Source organism: Euphorbia lathyris, chromosome 10, assembly GCF_963576675.1.
Source record: "Euphorbia lathyris chromosome 10, ddEupLath1.1, whole genome shotgun sequence".
NCBI classification, from domain to species: domain Eukaryota; kingdom Viridiplantae; phylum Streptophyta; class Magnoliopsida; order Malpighiales; family Euphorbiaceae; genus Euphorbia; species Euphorbia lathyris.
In genome coordinates, this window is record NC_088919.1 from 70,708,011 (window position 1) to 70,729,084 (window position 21,074).

The following is a 21,074-nucleotide window of genomic DNA, read 5'->3' on the forward strand; positions in this document are numbered from 1 at the left end:
GACGATTTGCTAATTTTTTAAATTTTGATTTGGAAAAAGAGGTCAAAAGAGTTACAATATTTGAGTTTAAGTGGCTAAATGGGAAAACCTAAAGTTAAAATGGCTAAATGAAAAAAAGTTACAAGTTTAAGGGGCTGGAAATGGGTTAGGCCTTAAGTTTAAGTGGCTAAATGGAAAGACCTAAATTTAAAGTCGCTAAATGAAAAAAAAGTAAGGGGCTGGGAAGGGATTAGGCCCCATATATATACAAGGAACTTTTAGAAGTTCAGACAGACCAACAAAGATATTAAGCCCCACTTTCAATAAACAATTGAATGTTTTGTTCATGGCAAAATATGGCATAATAAAAAAAAATTGAACTGGCAAAAAAATAAAATTCATTTTATTCTCACTATCACTGAAGGGGAAAGAATGAAGAATGTTTCTGCTTTGCTGAGCTTTTTCTGTATTCGTAGTTTTTCTATTACAAAAAATAACAAATGCCTTCGAATAAATAATTTACAAGCCAAGATTACAAAATTTAGTACACTGCAGAAAGGAACCCGAAAAACGCAGACGGAAATATCAATCAGATTGGAGCACCGTAAGATAAAACGGATATCCCGGGCATGTTCCTGAGGTCTGTGTAGTCTTCTTCTCTCCAACATTAAGATTCCAAGTCAAAACATAGTTTGATAAATCAAATGTACCAGGGGAGAACACAGAAATCTGAAGAGGAATTTCGGTAGACGAAAGTGGCCCCAGTTGGATCCTGGTCGAGCTGGTGGCGGACCAAACGAAGGGGAAAAGTCTTTCCGGTGCTGGTGAATTTTCGGCATTTGTTCGAGGTGATTCAGAAGTTACCTTAATGTCAGTCACTGTAGGCATATTGTGCCAACCTGTTTCATTTCCAGACGTAACTGAATTACTGCTGCTGGTCGAATCTATGGTATTAACACCGACAGATGCAACGGCTTCTGAAGAGTTGTATATAGTCATTTTCAAGTTTATTTCACAGAATGATGCAGAAAAGTTATGATGTCTCATCCGAGGTCCGTCTACTATCCACGATATTGGGCTTGAGCTGCCAGTGCTGTAAAAGGAAAATATCGGAACAATTGAGAAGACCGGAAATTGAGAAACGAAACAGAACAGCTAGTAATACAGATTTAAAGATTGGAGAAAATTTACGGATACTTGCCTGCAATGGCATGCATGATGAGAAAAGATACGAGATTGACTAGAATTCTCCGGGTTGGTATCAGTTTTCAGCGGCCTTGAAATTAATATGAAGTCCGCCGTGTTTGCAGCTTCCTAATGTAGAGAGATAAGTGCATAGAGAATGAGAGAAGGAGAAAATAATTTGCAGAGATGAAGGTGAGGAAGAAGATAGAAACAAAAAAGACTAAACAACCCTGATAATTTAACACTGTTAGCGTGTTTTCCTTTCTTTGCAAACGGCACAAATTACACCCCGCGTTCATAAACTTTTAAGCCGCAGACCTGACTTCGCAAGCCAACCGACAAGCATTTCTTCTTTTTTTTATACTTTCCTCAATAAATAACACGTTTGTTTGCCGGGAAATAATGTGCAGGAAAATATTTTCCTGATTCTTCAGTGTTTGTTTGCATTGGAAAATAACATAAACTTTTTGGAAGGCTTAAACTGCTATTTGGCCTTGGATCTATCCAAAATTTTATCATTTGGCCATGACCTATCCCAATTAGTAAAATTTCCGAAATTTTTCCAAAATACAATATTTTCTGGCAAACAAACCAGGCCTAAATAACCAGAGTTTTGATATTTCAAAAAAGGGCGAGAAGCAATAGCAACAGAACTACATGCTGATATAATAGATAAACACTAACCCGGTTAGACTTTTCCTGATGCAACCTTTCACAATCATGAAAATCAGCCAAAGGTGATGTAGATATATCAAAAAGAGTATCGGTGCTACCGTCCGGAGCCAACTTTACATCACTTCCAAGGAAGCTGGATAGAACTGAGTTTTTTTCCTCAGCCCTCAATGATTTCCTCCGAGTCTGATGAAAAAGAATAATTACATCAAAACTACGTATCAATTTTACAAGATAAGCCTAAAAGCATAAGCACTTCAGAGATGTGAAATAACATGTTAAGCACCGCCGAATGTGGCAGATGGATGAACAGCCTAAATATAAAAGTAGAGCGGAGTCTTGTTCTAGTATATCAATGTCCTCGTAAAAAAATATCAAGATATTGTTGGCAAATATTGGAACAAGACAAATAAGAGGATTAATTGACGCGAACAGTCAAGGCTCAGGGTCAACACCTCTCTGTGTATGAGGCGCGCACCTTTATGCGCCTTGGCTAGCCTCGCACCTTAAGAGTGTGGTGCGCCTAGGCGCAATTGTAGGGTTTTTTAAGCTCCTCCATTGATGATGAATAGGGACTATAGACTAAAGAGTTTAGTCTTGCTTGAGGAAAAGTAGTTATTATTAGACTATTATTAGTTATTAACTTTGCCTTGTTTGATAACTCATTTAATCACTTAAATTAAAGTGTTAAGCACTTATTTAATTTAAGTGTGTTTCAATAGGGTTATTTATTTTCCATCACTTAAATTAGTCAATTAAGTTAAAGATCACTTATTCTGATAAGTCAAAATATTTAATTTAACATTTTAAGTTAAACATTATCAACTAATATTTTTATATTCAGCACTTATTTTAGTATTTATCGAACAGTTATATCATTTAATGCATTCAACACTTAAAATTCAGTACTTATGTTTTCAGCACCTAATTTTCAGTTTTATCAAACAAAGTTGAATTTTGGCCTATTCGATTTTTAAATTTTATTATGAATTATAATTATGTTTTAGTAGTTAATTAGAATTTATCTGATGCATTTTATGATTAAGATTGTTGTTATTTGACTATTTGTGTCATTTTAGAAACGTTAAGTATTGTTATTTATTATTTTATATGTTATTTTGTTTTGGTGCAAGTTGTGTCGCTCAGGCACGCACCTAAGCCTTGCACCTAGACTCCATGACCCCCTTGCGCCTTTCACAACTATGTTCTTAGTAAATTAAGCAATTTGAATTAAAAGGACTATGCAGAATTACAAAACCACAACAAAGCTGAAATTGAAAAAAACTACCATGGTTCCAAGGAGAAAGGAGAAGGATGAAATAGGTTAAACGGGTATGTTTTCACCTACCTTGAGCATGAAGAAACACGACAATGCTTGACCAGCAATCAAAGAAGAAGGAAAGATAGTGTCAGCAGGTTGAAGCAGAGAAATCTCCCACAGACCAACAGATGATAACTGATTAACCTGGAAACTCTCTGAACTAGTTTTGTTGACAACATCCATACGCACAAGGAACTCTTGCAATCTTGATGGGCAAGGACTGATTGTAAATGACACATCCAGCGACGGTAATACCTATTGCAGATAAACATAACGAATAACAATTGAATAAGAGGGGAAATTTTGATCAACCATTGCAAGACCAAGTTGACAATATTTAACCCTTTAATAGAAGGAAAAAAACGTCTTAGGCTATATTTGTTTAGAGGGAAGAAAATAGAGGTAAGGAAGTGAGAAATGTATCTAGATATGACTGTCAGGATACATTTTGGATGAATTATATTTCTCAATTCCTTCGCTCCCCATTTCCGCAGTTTAGGAATCAGCTATGTTGCGCAGAAACTCTTCTTCACTAGCGTTTCTGCGTTCGGTGTCCATTTCCGTTACTGTTTCCTAGCTAAATTTCTTAGAATTAACCTTCTCGTTGTCCATTTCCGTTTTAATTTCTGTGCAACATAGGGAATTAGACTCGAGATGTCTATACAGATAGTAAAGTATGTAACACAAACCCAGTTACATGATCACTGTACCCAAATGAGCATTCTAGCATCAAATATTTGCATCATTAACCAGAGAAAAATCTCACCTCACTATTATCTGGATTTCATAAAGTAAAGAAAGCCAATGAAAATAAAAGCAAGAAAGGAAAAATTGATGTACCTGCAGATTATAATGCATGCGAAGAGTGCGGTATTTCATGATACCTGATGCATCCCCCACCTCATAGTATATGACTATATACAAGGAAATATTTCCAGGGACAGCAGCTCGAAGCCAAATAGGCCACAACAAGGGTTTTTCTTTCTCTATTGAGATATGCTGAAATATCAAAGGTTATTGTAAGGCATATATCACTAAAAAAGGACTAATATTAATTGGCTGTTAAAAACTGAAGAACAATATGCATGGGAGAACTCCACACTGACCTTTGGAAATAGGAAAGGGCCACGAGATACTTTCTTAGAATCAGCAGGTATATCATTTCGTGTAGAATTTTTCTTCTTTTCTAAACAATCAGGAAGCTCTAGGTCCAGATCTTCATGATTCCCAATACTAAGGAATCTAGGATGGCTGATATTCATTTTAAGATTCTGCCATAAATTTTATAAACCAGGTCATGATTCAAAACAATTGTAGAATAATGCATCTCACAAATAAACAGAACAGTGCTTGCATAAATGGGAATTAATTAACAGCTTTTCACATTAATCAGCTAGCCTCTATACCCTTCTAAAGAACAAATTTAAGTGGTAGCAAATTTTTCTGTCATGGATTGAAACAATGCCCAGATAGAGATTAATGCTAATTTGAAAGCGCTAACACCTTCTTTGATTCTTAGGTCAATTGTTCGAACAAAATAATATAGTCTTCCCGCAGGGGGTCGGGAAAAAAATTACTATAGATAAAGCAAAGAGTGAGCAAGCTCAGCACCAGCTTCCTTGGTCCAAGAATCAGCTGACTCTACAGGCCAATGAGTTTGACTCTATTCCAGATTCAAGTGTCTCGACCGATCCAACCGCTGCTTCAAAAGCCAGCCTAAATAGCCAGACAACTCTAGTTCCACGAGCGCGAATCTCTAATTGTCAGTACTAAACAACACAGTGGCTGTGTCATGAAACCAATTGAACTAAAAACTTAAGCTGATAGTTCAAGGCCCAATTAATATTAATATCTGACACACCCCCGCACACGAATGTCAACTGGGCTTGAAGCGCGAACAACACAGGCCCATCTTACCATGTGTTGAAATTAACTCAACAAATGGAGTTGCCAGGAATCGAACCCTTATCACTTGGTCAAAGAGGCTCTGATACTATGTCATAGAACTAATTAAACTAAAAGCTTAAGCTGATAGTTAAGGCCCAATTCGTATTAATATTGACAGGCTGTTTCCAAGAGATTTGGGAATTAATACTCACAGCAATATCTTTTAAAAGTCACTATGTAACAACAACTATTATTTGAATGTTTAACAGCTTTCATTTACTATAGAAGGACAGAAAAGAAACTGATGCCCCTAAAACAGTTGAAATGACATCTTCACCAGACAGCTGGTAATGACAGACACACTACTCTTCCTACTGAGGCACTACAGTAGAAAAGCATACCTTAACAGAAGATTCAGATTGGTTTTTCAACTCTAAAACGAGATGCCGTAAATCTCCTGCATATGCCTTCTCAGGGAGAGAATGAATGAAACCCTCCAGCTTCGGGAGACTCTGATCATAAAGGAAAACAGTCAAAACAAGGAAAAATTGATTGAAATCGAAGATGATATCCAATGAAAATTTAACAAAACAAGATAGCTGAGGGTAACAGAAGTGCCTGCACACCTTGATCACTATAAATTCCAAATCACTGCTAGGGGAAGGCTTAGTGTTCCTCCTCCCCTTCACAATCTTCCTCTTTGCAAGATTGGACTCTAAGTTGAAATAACTAACGATGGAACCTGACAGTTTCCATCCAATTCCAGCAATTTTTAGATTGCCTTCTACTTTTGGAGTGACTCTTAGTTTGACCTGCAAAGGGCAAATGGGTTCAAGAAGTTAGAACTTCCCAAGGTAATTATTATCAATGCTACGAGATATTTGATACCAATAATCATTTTCAACATATAGAAACAAGATAAGCCCCAACAGGATTTAAAAAGAAAATTCTCCTGACTGAGAAAAATATGACACTTTAAATTCTGGTTTAAACCACTGTTAATAAAAACTTGCCTAAATTTCATCAATAACCCTCTGTGCATCGATATGGCCTTACTTAGTTCACGTACTTGTACCTTTTGGATAATTTAGCCCTGACTAATAATTCAGTCAGGCGTTTCTCTTATTTTCTGTTAATGGACAAAAACTAACAGAATTACATCTAACACGGATGACAACCTAGTTAACGAAGAATGTGAGAGATGGCCGACAGATTTGTTAGTCAAGGACTTAATAATCCAAAAATTACAAGTACAAGGGGCTAAGTAAGGACAAATTGAAGTACAGGGAGTTATTACAGAAATTCAGGCAAGTACAGGGGCCAAATTTTCCTTTTGCCAAAAAATGGACCAATGGTCTTACCAGAGCAAACAAGCTGAGGGTCCAAGGTTCAACTAGGAAACAATGGCCTTATTAGTTATTAACAAAGCTAATAAAATACGGACCAATTACAAGTATCTGGCATTAAACAGTAAAGTAAATTTATCTACATGAGGAAGAACTCACCAAAGTAGTTTCATTGCCTCCCAATGTGATGTTAACCTCCGATAAAGTAAATAAAGAAGTATCGGAGCTCATTTCCCTACAGATATCAAGAAAAAGTCAAGATTAAATAACAGGTTTAATTAAATATTCGACAAAAAATTTCTAAAATAACTGGAGAATGCGAAGAATTATTTGGAAAGAAAATGCGAACAAAATATTCAAATACATACCCTAAACTTTTATATTCTTGCTCTTTCAAAAGTTCAGTTGCTGAGCCACTTGCATCTGAATCATCAGATAAATATTTATCATCAAATTGAATAGAAGAATATGAGTGGAAAAAAATAAATTTAGATGAAACAGATAGTAACTGACCAGATTTCATCTCTTCTGACTCAAAATGCTGACATATCAAAGAAACACCAGAAATTGAAATAGGTATTTTCAAGGGGTTCTCAAATTCCACATTCACCTCTATTGCTTCTGCAAACACAAGAAGAAAAATCTGAGCATCACTTCAAGTTATACAGCAGGATAATCCCCTACTGCTAGCTTATTCATTGCTTTACTGGCTACACATACTGAAGATCAACATTAGTGAATTGTCTTAATAAGATGGAGCTCACACTACTGCCAACAGGATAAATCTCAAAAGGTACATACATCTCTTGGCTTAAAATCAATATCAAATTAAAATAATGAGAAAAGTCCAAACACCAAGCAAGCAAACTGCAAGAAACATCTCCATTTCTACAATTGCTACACATGCACTAACTGGGCTCCTATAAACAAAATATCAATCTTAAGCTCCAATAAATATCTCATGTGCATCTGACCTTTTTATTTCTTTTTTTGTCATCTTCTTGGCTTTTATAGGGGGAAAGGATGCAGGTATCCATCCTGTTGCCTTTAATCCACTACATCATTAAAGATTAGTGATGGGTTCCCTATTCAAAATGTGATTTTTTTGGAAGAGAAAACTCCCTTCTCTGCACCACCTTTCACCATCTTTCAGTTCCACTATGAATATTCATGTCTTTGTAGGTTCCAATATTGCCTCAGATAATGTTTAATCTTTTGTTGCTTACATATCGTTGTAGTTTTGATAATTTTCTTGACGGATGATAAAATAATGTTTGGGAGATTTTCATGGGATACTTTCCTGTCAATCCTTAGAGACTTTACTTTATGCTGTCCTAACTTGTCTTTTTCCACTTGCTAATTTCATATGGATGGAAAAAGTTCCTCAATATCTAAGGCATAAAACTCGATATCATTTATTGTGACCATCTAGTTACAGCAAGGGACCACATAAGGCTCTATCTGTTCATGCTTCCACAACTGTAACACTCAAATGCATTAATTTGCTCATTGATCTATTAGTTGGATATATGGAAAAAGCTATATGCTAGAATGATGACCAAGGGGTTCTCCATGTACTTCAAGAGATTTTCCAATGATATTGGTTCAGAATGTTTCAATAAGAAAGCAAGTTACCTTTTACATTCTAATTTCTCAATAGTTTTGGTGTTGTCATGTTTGGTTGGACAGTCGAAGAATGACTGATAAATCTTACTTTCTGCAATTTTATGTTCATTCTCCTAAAGTAGCTTCTTTTTGTCCTTTGGCAAAATAATTCCATATATCTCTTACATGGTGCATTAAAATCATATACTCAAATTCATTAAAAAGAAATGAAACGGAAATCACAAAATTGCAGCTTTAGGACAGTGCATAACATGTATAACATCCTAATCATAATATGACTTGTTAAAGGAACATAAGACATTTCATATGAGCTACAAAATTAGAGAATTAAAAAAAAAATCCTATCACCTTCATACCTCCAGCCACACAAATGTTTGATTCCTTGTATCTTTTGGGAAGAAGCTTCGATTGTAATTCCAACCAGTTAGTCCTGGCAGTAGTCAGCGATGGAATCATGTCCTCCTCTAATGAATGCCATAAGCTTTCTCTAACACTAGCCTGGAATGGTTTTGAAATAAAAAATGTCATAAACCACAAAGCAACTCTAATTGAAACAAATATAATCCCTTTATAAGATAAGCATCAATAAACATCACAATCAATACATCATCATAATTATGTATGAATATTATGATTAGCAGCCCTTAAACACCAATTTTGTCATCTCATTGCAAACTTGTAAAGATTAAAAGCTAAATCATAAGAAGTGCAAGCATGATCCACTTTTAGATTTGTAATGAAAAGAAGCAAAGATCTGCTCATACCACTCCAGATACTCAATGGTCATCAAAGTAGTAGTATATAACCAAAGATGTGCAGGTTGGGGAAGAAGCTCATAACGCAGCTAACATATGATGTTATCGTACTAATGCAAGCATCAAATAACAGAAAAAGCTCAGGGAGTGTGAAGCCCGAGGAAAAAATGCTCTCAGTGAAAGAGAAGGGGGGGTGTTGAACTTTGAAAATACAGAGTGATTTTTTTATTTTTTGACACTTGAATCACCAAAATTTCACAAATACAAATACCATATAATAATCTAATAGATTATATCCTACAAGTAAAAAAATAGTTACAAATAATATCATGTGTATCGCTGATTTTACACGTGCCATTAAGGCGTTATGGTGCATTCCACTCACTCAGGCTAAATTTTAACGAATATTATAATTGAGAGCCAAATGAAAATATAAGTAGAAGAAAATTACATCACAAGATGTTAAGCTAAAACATGCAAACGGGTTTACCATGCAGCTCACAACTATTATTGGCATGCTAGGATTTACAAGGCATCTCCTAAGAATATCAACATGTATGATGTTTCCATTGCTTGTTCTAATGCATTCTGCTCAATAATTCACACACTGAATAGCGTTTCACTGCTTGTTGATTCTACTCAAATATTTTGAAAGCTCACATAAGGTACAACAACAGGAAGCCTGACAAAGTTCTTTTGGAACTCAGTTTCTGTGTTGTACCATGAAGTCTGCGCTAGAGGGATATGTGCATATTTTCTAAAAATCATAGCATATCCTTTAGTTGTTCTACAAGGTGTTTTTGTCTCTTATTTTTACGTGTCTGTAGCTTTTTGGTGGGGTTTATTTCGAAGCAAATCCAACTTGGTAGGATGGTTTTACATTATATTCTTTCTTGCACTTGTCTATTAACTCTAATTGATGTTAGAATGTAGAGAAAAGAAAATGACACAATACTAATTCATGCATAGCACAAGTAGAAAAGAAAATCAGCAGAGAAAAAAATGGATACTTAGAAATTTCAAACTGCAGCCTAACAATAAAAGAATATGAATACTTACACAAGCATCACAACATAAGCCTAGTTCAAATAGCAAAATTACCTTATTAAAAAATAAATAATAATAAAAAATCGCCAGTTTACTATTTTCTAAATTTCATCCTAGAGGTAGCAGTCGTAAAATCTCCGAAAGCTAGCCCTGGATAACCACCTATCATCTTCTAGCTAGAGTCTTCATAATACAAAAAGAAATTGAAGCATAGAGCTTCCATAAGATGAAACTTAATATGTAACTCAGTTCAAAACTGGTCCATATAAACTATATAGATGTTGTATAGTGTACACTATCTGTATGCATCCATCTGCTAATATACGTTATTCTGGACAAATGCATGCATTGCAACCAGAATAAGCAGGAGGAAACAATCTTCAATAGACATAAGAGAAGAAACGAAAAATCAAGTTTTAGATGAGGAATACACACGCATAAAAAAACATACATATATATATAAATTCAACTTACCACTGTAGGTGATGCATACGTACGTCGATCTTCAAAAAGAACCTTGAGCGATGAGATTTTGATGACAGGCAACTGCAGTCTTAATACCTCAAATGATTTCCCTGTTTTCTACAATATCCAATAAAACAGCCAAGTTCATGAAGCTTCCAAAAATATAGGGGGAAAATAATCCCTTGCTCAACACTCATTAAAGAATAAGGACTGAACAACTTATATATTATTTAAGAATTCAGTCATTCAATATTGTATGTCCTTTATATTTCAGCAATATATCATGGTACTAAGATATTCAGAAATCAACAAACACATTTCAGGTTTTGTCCTTGTGATTGAAGATTCTTTCACAAGAGCAAACCTTAATAAGACCATTACGGCAGTTACAAAACAATTCCTACCCTCTTTCAATCCACCTAAAAAACTTAAGAAGCAAACAAGCAGCAGGAGGGGAGATGGAATAAAATAGGTTAAATAACAGGTACAGCAGCATAAAGATGGCAACCAGAATCAAGCTATGATGAGATGCTCCGTAGCACCCTGGTACAGGTAATCCTAGACATGGCTTGAGATAGTGAAGGCTCCATGGGTTCTCATCTCAGTGAAGTAAATCAAACTAATAGCATTTCAACCAAGGCTCGATCTTAATATATATTTTGTAGTTAAACTAAAACTAATATCCTACATATTTCCGAATTTCTAGACAGCAGTTTCGAAAAATATACTGATGAAAAAGCTGTCGTTTTTGCACTGCAGACATCATTTTGCAGCATATAAAATAAAACTGTAGCTTACGCTTATGAAATGCCATAGCATATTAACATAAACTATAAAAAAAAATTCAAAAAATACTCCATCTGCAACCTAACTGTATAGACATTGAGCATATAAAGGAATGTGGAAACCAGATACATGGAAATTATAGATTAACTCCTGAATTTATGGAACCTCACTCCTTTAAGACAATCTCTATCAAGAACTACAATTGAAAGTAACAGTCACCTCAATAATTTGAAGAAACTCTCTCAGGAAAACCTCCTGTGTTGTCTTCGACTGATGGCTACAGGTCAGGACTTCTAACATATGTGTGACAGCCGTGTCGTACATCCCAAGAGAAGCATACCATCTGATCATGTAACAATCATGCAAGTATCATCAAGAATCACCTAAACTGTATACTTCGACAGTGCCAACAAGTCAACCAAAACAAATTGCAGAAGAAAAAAAACAAACTTACTGTCCAATATGGAAATAGATATGATCTTTAATGTAGCTCCATGTTGTTCCTTTATAAACGGAGATAGCTCTTCTAAACGTACGAATTGCATGCTTTACCTACAGAAGATGACAACAAAGAAATATATATTTTCAGAAGCAGCAAAAATGTGATAGATTATGTTTAGATTCTAGCATAGGTATTGGTACCTCATCACATTTTCTATAACGATCACCGGAAAGAACAAGATGAAACCCATACTTGTGTAACATGGGAGGTTGAGATAACAAGTAGCAATATGATGCTTGCTCAAGCATAACAGCTGAATATAGAAGTTCCTATGATAAGAAAACGTGTCTGTTTACAACACATAATCAGTACCCTCAGGCATGCTTTTAAGACAATACTTGGCTTACCTCACTATAGATGCGAAAGTAAACAGTAGCGGCTTCTTTATATTGATCTCTTGTCTTTAACATCTCTATCCACCAAAGCGCACAACGCGTAGCATTTTGCTGACCAGACAACCCGAGTTTCTACATGCATAACTTATAAGAATAAATAAAAAGCAATCGGGAGCATCCTAGAATAGAATCCATTTGAATTAACAATAGTCAGCAAATTAACAATGTCCATACCAAATCAGTACTCAGATACTTTGGCAACCCATCATCTTAATTGAAGTTAGTGAACTATCATTGAAACCCTAATGAGTTACAGGCCCAGAAGAGCCTGCATAATTACACATGATCTCTAGACTCACTAGGTTGTACAAAGAAGAAGAGCCTTGATTGAAATTAGGTATGATTATGAATCAACTTCTTATTGAATTGGGCCTCAATTTACTAGCACAGCATGACAATGTTAATAGATCAATATCAAATAACCATTAGCATAGGAAAAATGGCCCTTTCCAAACCATAAAAGCACAGCACAGCACAGCACCAATATATTAAGTACATCCATGAAAGTAAGATGATGGTTTGAAGCCAGCACTGTAGATCAAGAATGGCCAAATGAACGCCTAACATTCCCTACACCTATTAAAATTTGCTAAGCTGATCTGCAAGTATACTATATATATAGTGTTGAAAACAAACAAACAATAACACTAGATTCCTAAAGTCAAAACACCTTTATAAATATAAGGGAACCCTCCATTCCATTAAGAACACCATAATGAAAGATCAACTCAAAACCAGATATTGCACCTCTGACAGGAAGTGAATAAGAAGTTCAGAACCTGATACCAACCAGCTTGGCACAGTGATTTAGTTGAGTGCAATTAAGAAACTGATGAAATATACATCAGTTAAATCTCTTTTAAAGTTAAAGAACTCATTAGGATGAAAGCAATCATACCAACTGGTAAGTTTTTTCATTTAGACCTGCCAATGCTTTGCCACATTATAGATGGCAGTGATATCAAGCTATTTTCAGACGCACTGCTATTATGCATATACCAGATCATCATACACCTTCACCTTCCACTACCAATTGGTAGGAATCTTGTACCATTCAAGCCCAAAAATCACAATCCAAACATCCTAGTGCAGGATCAAACTTTGGTAACAGAATGGCACATGCAACAAAGGAGTAAAAGTAGTGGTAATTTCATTCCTTATTTACTCACTATCCTAAAAAGGAAAAGACCAAATGTTCTGTTCCAGGATAATTTCCTACCTATCACGAAGCCCATAAACCACTCCTAGACGAGAAATTTGCAAATCAAAACAGTCTAAAACCAGAAATGCCCCTAAATGTTGACCCTGAAGAAACAGAATATCAACCTGCTAGAATAACATAAAAGTACCAAATGTCATAATTTCATAAACTGTTACACCCTGCTAACCACTATTTAAAAAACCAAAATCTTTCTGATTGCAATCATTCCAAGCCACAAATTTAAACAGAACCCAAAAGGTCAATTATCTTCCGAATTACAGAGCATCATTTAACCTATCTTAATCAGAGTAATCATGAAAAAAACGAATTGGTATGATTTGAAGATACTGAGAACATGCAGCAATGATATCTTCCATGTTTTCATCATAAAAATGGGAATATGCAACTTCAATTTTTCCCCTCTAATGAATTCACAACGATATCTTGTTACTAGTTTTTTTTTAATCTAATTTTTTTCCAACTTCTGTTGCATAAGAAACATCAGAATAAAAAAGGGCTTCAAAAAGATGTGCAGAAATAAGTATGCTTCATTTAAAAGACACTAAGACTAAACCTGAACAATGGCATAGCAAGAAAAAGCAAGAAAGAGCTATACATACTAAATAAGTATTAAATGCATTTTCCATGCAATATTCTGCTTCCTTTCTTGATTGATCCAACATGAAGAATGTAAGGCCCATCATTTCCTGCATAAACAAATAAGACATACAATAAGTGGTTTAACTGGAAAGCACTCGTAGGTACAATATGGGAAGCAGGAAAATGAACTTTAGGCAGATAGGCAAATGACATAATGATAATAAGAATAAAAAAGAAATCCCCCCCTTCCCAACCAACCCAAAAGAAAGGGAGAGAGGGTCCAACCAGCTCCCCCTAGTCACCATTTGCAATCTTTCATTAATTGAATAAAAGATTTGTGAAGCGACATTGATTGTAGAAATCATACCACAGAAGCAAATAGAAAAATGTAGCATATTTCATTATGCTAAAAGCACTTATAGGAAAAAAATTACATATACTCTAGCAGGTCAAAAACATGATTTACAATCTACCCTTTAATAATGTGCAAGACTCGTGACGTAGTTTATATTGGAGGGAGAAAGAGACAGGATAGGGCAGTGTAAAGAAAGTACTCAATAAATACAGCATCAGTTGAAGCTATTCACTAGAAAATGGCAGACCCAATATCAAAACAATCAGATATAGAACAACTATAAGATAAAGTTTTTACCTGCACACCAGCATACCGCTTCCAAGCCTTGTCAAGCTTATAATCTGTGGAAATAAGTCGAAGATTTGACATCGCTAGTTCATAATCTCGTAACATGAAAGCATAGTCACCCAAAACCCTAATCTGGGATTCAATCGAGCTAAAAGTGTACCTTCATAAGGGATTGTTCAACAAAACATTAGAAAAAGTAAAGTCAGAAGCAAACAGCATGATACTACAACATTACTGTAAGAGAGTACAACATACGTAGGTCCATCAGGGGAATCCTGTGTTTCTTCTTTCCCTTTTCTCCACCACAAGTTTTTAATTTGGTTTCTAAAGCCTTTCCTAGTAGCAGCGACCTATAGGTAATAGACTATGTCATGAAAATGAAAAATGGAAAGGCAAAAGAAAATTTACATGGTCATATAAAGGAAAACAACTCCCTCATGCACAAACTCAAAGTAGAAAATAAAGATAGAGATTCAACCACCTGTTGATTGAGGAGACGAACTTTTTCCTCCATGTAAGGAATGATGTGTTTAGAAGACAATTCTTGCATCAGATCTTTTATCTGTTCCAAATTTGTGCAAACTGAATGACTCAATTGAAGGTTACATAGCTTTACAGAAATCTATGATTTAAGGTGAAAATGTCATCAGTTATGACTTAAATATCATCTAATGATGGTGAAAAAATTACCTCATTACAATCATCAATATTGATAAAACAACCAAGACGCTGATCTGGATAAGGAACAGATTTCTGTCACAGAAGTACACAAAATAACAGCCTTAATCTTGCTCATTTGTCAATGATTCAAACCAAGATTAATTATCAGAAGGAGCAACCTGTGAAACATGAGACATAAATATAAATACTGGAAGTAGCTTACATAAGGTGCCCAAAGATTTTCTTCATGTTCCATCTCCCCGTCTTGAGAAGAATTGATGCACAGCACATGACAGTCATTTGAACCAAAGGTATTTTTCATCTCCATTAAAAGTTTTGTTGCCCTGCAAGCAAACAAATGATATTCAAAAGCCAGTCATAAAATATTCAAGCCCTAAGAACTATATAAAACAAAACGCTCTAAAAACTCAACAGGATAAAGAGCAGTTAGCTATTAGATAAAAACAAATATAGGGCAAACAAAAATAAGTAAATTTGAAGTTCAAAAAAGAACAAGTTGGCACATGAAAATCTAAATAAAACTTTTACCCATTTTTCTGATAATGGTTTAAGAAAAGAAGTGTAATCCAAGTCATATGAAAGAGAAAGCCAGGTGAGAATAAAAAATGTTCAATCAAATGACAAATGATATACAGCATATTATTCTACAGATAATGCAGGACACATGCGAAACCAAAATCAATACTCCCTCCGTTCCACAATAGATGTCTTTCTATAGAAGTTTTTTTGTTCCATAATAAATGTCGTTTTGATTCAATCCATGCACATTAATTGATTTTTACCAAATATACCCCTATAAATCGCCTTTTTATTTTGAGAATAGATAGAACTTAATTAGTGGATGCAATGAATAGAAGGGTAACAAAGTTATTAGATTTTAGTTAAAATTAAATACATTTCTTAATTCTTGTGAAAGACATCTATGGTGGTACAGAGGGAGTAATAGATAATCGAGAATATCATTATTCTCCTCTATTTTAAATTACTAGATAAAATACTTGATGATGAAATTATGAAGTTCTTACCAGGAGTTTTTCTTTTATATGTTTTTCCAGGTTAACGACAAACCAAGAGCTAGTCTATAACTATTAGATTTTTCAAAAATAGTTGTTTTCCTTTTAAGTTGTGAGAGCATCAACTAATTACTCCCACTCCGGAAAAAGGAACAGGAGAAAAAGGGTCATCTAATCTTTGCAATGTTCAAGCTATCATAGTAAATCTAGGTTGTATATATCAATGGTGAGAATGAAGAACTAATTTCAACTTTAAGTTGAAAAGAACCACTAAGATTAATAAATAAACACAAAGTATGACCACTTTGGTACCAACTCGCCTCATGTGAAAGAAATAAGCAAAGCAACAGCTACATACCGGAGCAACAAAATTTCTTTTCAAAATAAAAAATCATCTTCTGATCATGCAGCCAAAATATAATAGATATGTTCTATAAAGAATAAGAGAGAAGAAAATTTTGAGAAAAAAGAATGAAAGATTATCCGACCAAATATCAGCTGTAGAAATTAAGAAAACACATGCAAGAAGATGCTTTTGATAATGCTTGCAGCTAAAATTTTAGGATGGTTTGAGCCAATGGTCTCTTTGTATGTGCAAAGTTAACACCCACCACAATATCCCAAATGGTGGCAGCTTAAGAAGGACTGTCAAGGGCAATAGATACAGCACAAAAATGATTTTGGGGAACCTCTATGTGGAATCTTAAGACAATAAGATTAGATCTTTTAGTCTTTCATGGAATAGTCATTAATGCACAACGTTGTGCAATATTCTTATTCTTCAATATGTTCTCTTACAAATTTATCATTTTTTAAACATTGCTCTCTATCTTTTCTTCACTTCTCCTGCATCCTTTATATGCTATCCTAGGGATCACCAACATTACCCTGCTTTCAAGTAAACATTTCATCAAACAACAGCATAAACCACAGGGTTACTAATTTTCATTCAGTCCCCCTTTTCATTCATTTCATATTGTTTGTCATACCAGATATCTGTCATTGAAAAATCCTAGATTTCCTAAGCTCCAACGAATAAATAATTTCTCATTTTGTTGATCATCAACGTTGTTTGCGACTTACATATGTCTGTAACTTTAACCTTCTGCAGTAAATTATATTCGTACTCTTTTTCCTCAAGACCAAATTCTTAATCTCATTAGTTCGGTTCATCTTAACAGCTAATAGAGCTTCCTTTGTAGCACAGTTATTTGTTGGACAATTTCCCTAATGCAAAAGATATGCTTGCCTTTATAGATAGTCTTGCCACATTATAGTATAGCTATTCCCATTTTCATGGGCTTCTCAAAGGGCAATTTTAATTGAGTTTTGTTAAAAAAAATAAGTTCCTTAATTATAATTCAAGATAATAGCATGCCTCAGCTCACGCTTGGAATCCACTTTGCTTCTCTTTCTTAATCTTTTAATTCCTGTTGAAGCTCAATCCCTCCTCATTTTACATCCCTTATAAGTCAAATCCATGCGATATGAGAGTCTTGAAAGGCTATGATAGCTAATAATAAAACTTCACATGATATACAAAATTTCTAGTTGTCTTCTTTCATCCATCTATAGTGCCCAATCTATCATATGTTTCTTTTTAAGATATAGAACTAAGAATTAATTAAGGTCACTGTTTAAGAATTCTCTAACTACGGATTTTAACTTTGATTCACCAATTAAAAGTCAAAATAGCCAAATGGAAAAGAGCAGCAGCAAATACACCATAAACCCATTAAAATAGAAGTACATCAATGATTTATTCATCTATTTTCGTCGCGATGGTTGAATTTCCTATCTTAGATTTATTAGTTATAAGAGTACCAAGCGCTTGGGTTAGGCTGCTGAACATCATTTGGATGGACCAAGGTTATATCGGCTTAGGCCATTTACCCATCAGTTCACCACTTGTTAAATTCCCTTTTGCTAACCCAACTTCTATTAGACTATTAATAGCATTTACTCGCTACGCTATGAGCTATCTGCTTCATGCCTTTAACATAACAAATTAACAAATGTAAAAATAAAGAAAAATAATGCAATACTTCTCTGAGGAGCCATCTTGATTGTCATGCACCAATAAATAATGTTTCAAAATCTTTGGGTCCATAGCACCATCATTAAGAAGAGAGGGTAACTTGTCGGTGTTGAAAAGGTCAACAAATCGGTTGATAGGATGTTCATCCTTTGAAGAAACAACCAAAAGACCTGCAAATTAACAAAAGAAGAAAATCCCGATAATTTCTCGAAAAGAAATTAGAATGAAAGAAGAATTAGGAATTATCATTGCATAAGAGAAATGGAACAGAACTATTGAATAAATCGAGAAAAGAAATAAGTAATAGTTCCTGACAATTTTTCAAAACTTACATGCCACGGGATGGTCAAAAGCTTCATGGTCTGAAAATGACACAGTACGTACAAGCTCCTTATTGAAAAACTGAAACCATGATGGTAGAATTTCAGACTCAGAGCCTGCAAGAGTTGGAACACATATAAGCTAGAAGCAATCATGCAAGTTCAAAAATGCCAATAGGAGTGAGAGACACATATATGAATAAATTTAACCAAAATCAAGAAAGTAGAATAGACATCAGACAATTATTTAAGAAACGAGCTCTTCAACTTAGCAGCAACAAACTTTTGCAAAAAGATAGTCGTATTATAGTATATATGTAAAAATTAGCATGGTGCAGAACTCTGTTTCTGATAAAGAAAAACACCATTATAGAAGAAAACTATTAAACAAAATACAAATAGAAGTGTATGTAATTAAAAACATAACTTACTTGCTAGTACATCAGCAATAGGAGGTGGGTCTGAGTACAAGTCTGAGTGATCGTTCTCCCCGGCCAGGCTAATAACTTGCTTGAGTCTCTCCTTTGCTACCTAGTTGAATCAATACAATCAACATACAAAAACACCACATATAAACTAATATTCATACAGTTGGTATTTCTAAGTTGCAATACAGAAAAGTATAATGTTCTCCAGCCCAATACTCTACCAATATGGTCCAGATTGAAATATTATAACAGTACTACGTATTCTAAATGATGGTGAACATCGATCCTTTCCACTTAATTCAACAAAGTCCTAAGAATTAGCTGGAATTAGCTGCATGTATGGTGATTCATTGGTGAAGGTCCATTTCCAAACTCTTTTACATATAAGAGATAACATAATTACTTAAGCTAGTAACATCTGATTGAACCAAGAACTGGAAATCCAATGCTCGAAGTACAGCAAAAAAAAAAAAAAAAAAAGGCATTTACCTCCAGATTTGGCTGCCGAATATCTGATTCGTAAAATAACCTTAGCCTGAACTGATGAATCCGGTAAGGTTGATCACTCGATGTCCGTACAGGAACTGCATTAAAAAGCATTGCAAACACCTCAATTTCGACTCGAACTCCAACTACATAATAGATGCACATAAATTTGTGCGAATAGAGAAGAGAAGTGGATGCTAACCATCGATGTTACTGAAGTTGCAGAACGGGCCAAGCATTTCGATAAAGGAGAGGCCATTCTTCAGGCAGGCCTCTTCGACGAGAGGTGTAGAGAGCACCATTACCACCGGAGTGATTTCCTCCAACAGCATTTTGCCTAACGGAGAGCTAGCTGGATCCATCAGTTGATGGTGCCAAATCACTCCACCAACTCACTGTGCCAACTCGGCTCGCAGGGGATTTGCCTGATCAGATCTCTCTTATCTTCAGTGATAACACAAAGAACTGAGACGGGAGAACAGGATTTTCTTTGTTTTTTTAACTTCGCCGACGGGTGGAGGAGGAGTTAGCGTAATAAACATGGACGGTGCTTAGTGGTTCTTTTGGGTTTTGATCTACCGGATTTTAGACGGAGCATGGAAGTGGATTATCCGTGGTATGTTCTGACCCGTGGTTTGAACTGACTGACAAAATTTCAGGTGGTACTAAAATATTAATATTTTCTTTTTTCTCTGGTTCACGTTATTTTTGTCGACTTTTATTATAAAAATGTTTTTTAAATTTGTCACAATGACCTTAATATATCATTATTTTATACTTTAATTGAAGGCAAAAACAAAAAAATATGAGGTAACCAAAAAAAATATGATTAGATTATGATCTTTCATATTTTTTTAGTTCATTCAGTCGTTGTTTTTTTATTTGAATACATTAAGTTTATGATTATTTATTTTTTATTTTTTATCTTATTAACTTCTTTTTAACTAAAAATAATAATTTTGGACTTAAAATTCGGTTAAGATTGTTTTGAATGTGTAGTATGGCTGTAGAAAAACTGTAAAAACTTTAATTCAAATTGTAAAAGATATATTTGTTAATAATTTCAAATACAGATGAAGTTAATAACGTATTTTTAACAGAATTAAATTTTCATAACTTACTAATTTGGTCATAAATGGCTTAATGAGACAAAAAATAAATGATAATGAGCTTAATGTATCTAAATAAAATATCAATGGTTTAATGAACTAAAAAATAAAAGATCAAAGACCTAATGATGTTTTTTTTTTTGCCTTAATCGAACAATACATTTGAGTATGGTATCGTGCCTTAAGTCAATGGATTTCGGTTGTATCCCGAAGTCAGCATTTGGCCCTAGTCTCATTAACTTTCATGGACATGTTTCTCTTCGGCCAAAGACTAACCTTCGGGATATAAACAAAAATATAACGGGATAGAAAATTGGATTGTCTATCAATAAGCTTTAAATTTAAAGTCGTTTAGCTCGACTTACACTTCACTTTTTATGTAAACATATGAAGTCATATGAGAAATCCAAATTCTTTGGTAAAAATCTTGTAAATGCACATTGGATTGTCAGATTGAAGATAATTTAATAAAATCCATGACATAAATTTTTGAAAATTATGTACGAGTTTCGATTTCTTCCTTTTTGACTCGTGTGATAAGTCGTATAACACATAAAATTCTTGAGTCGGGGTTATCTCGAACTCTTCT

At 34.5% G+C, this 21,074-nt stretch overlaps 1 protein-coding gene across 1 annotated transcript; it reads right to left on the reverse strand.

Moving 5' to 3' along the window:
- Window positions 1–360: 360 nt before the first annotated feature.
- LOC136208713 (uncharacterized) lies at window positions 361–20,009 on the reverse strand. Its single transcript, XM_065999833.1, has 28 exons — window positions 19,579–20,009; window positions 19,380–19,474; window positions 18,894–18,993; window positions 18,475–18,579; window positions 18,150–18,312; window positions 15,294–15,414; window positions 15,101–15,163; window positions 14,892–14,972; window positions 14,666–14,760; window positions 14,420–14,570; window positions 13,788–13,874; window positions 11,919–12,038; window positions 11,712–11,840; window positions 11,524–11,621; window positions 11,289–11,412; window positions 10,293–10,400; window positions 8,373–8,514; window positions 6,904–7,011; window positions 6,759–6,813; window positions 6,550–6,625; window positions 5,671–5,856; window positions 5,446–5,556; window positions 4,264–4,428; window positions 3,998–4,156; window positions 3,185–3,412; window positions 1,849–2,022; window positions 1,181–1,293; window positions 361–1,072 (listed from the first exon to the last, which is right to left on the reverse strand). Exons 1-28 carry the CDS (start codon window positions 19,736–19,738, stop codon window positions 565–567), a joined length of 3,825 nt encoding a protein of 1,274 aa, XP_065855905.1. The 5' UTR covers window positions 19,739–20,009; the 3' UTR covers window positions 361–564.
- Between the last annotated feature and the right edge of the window lie 1,065 nt (window positions 20,010–21,074).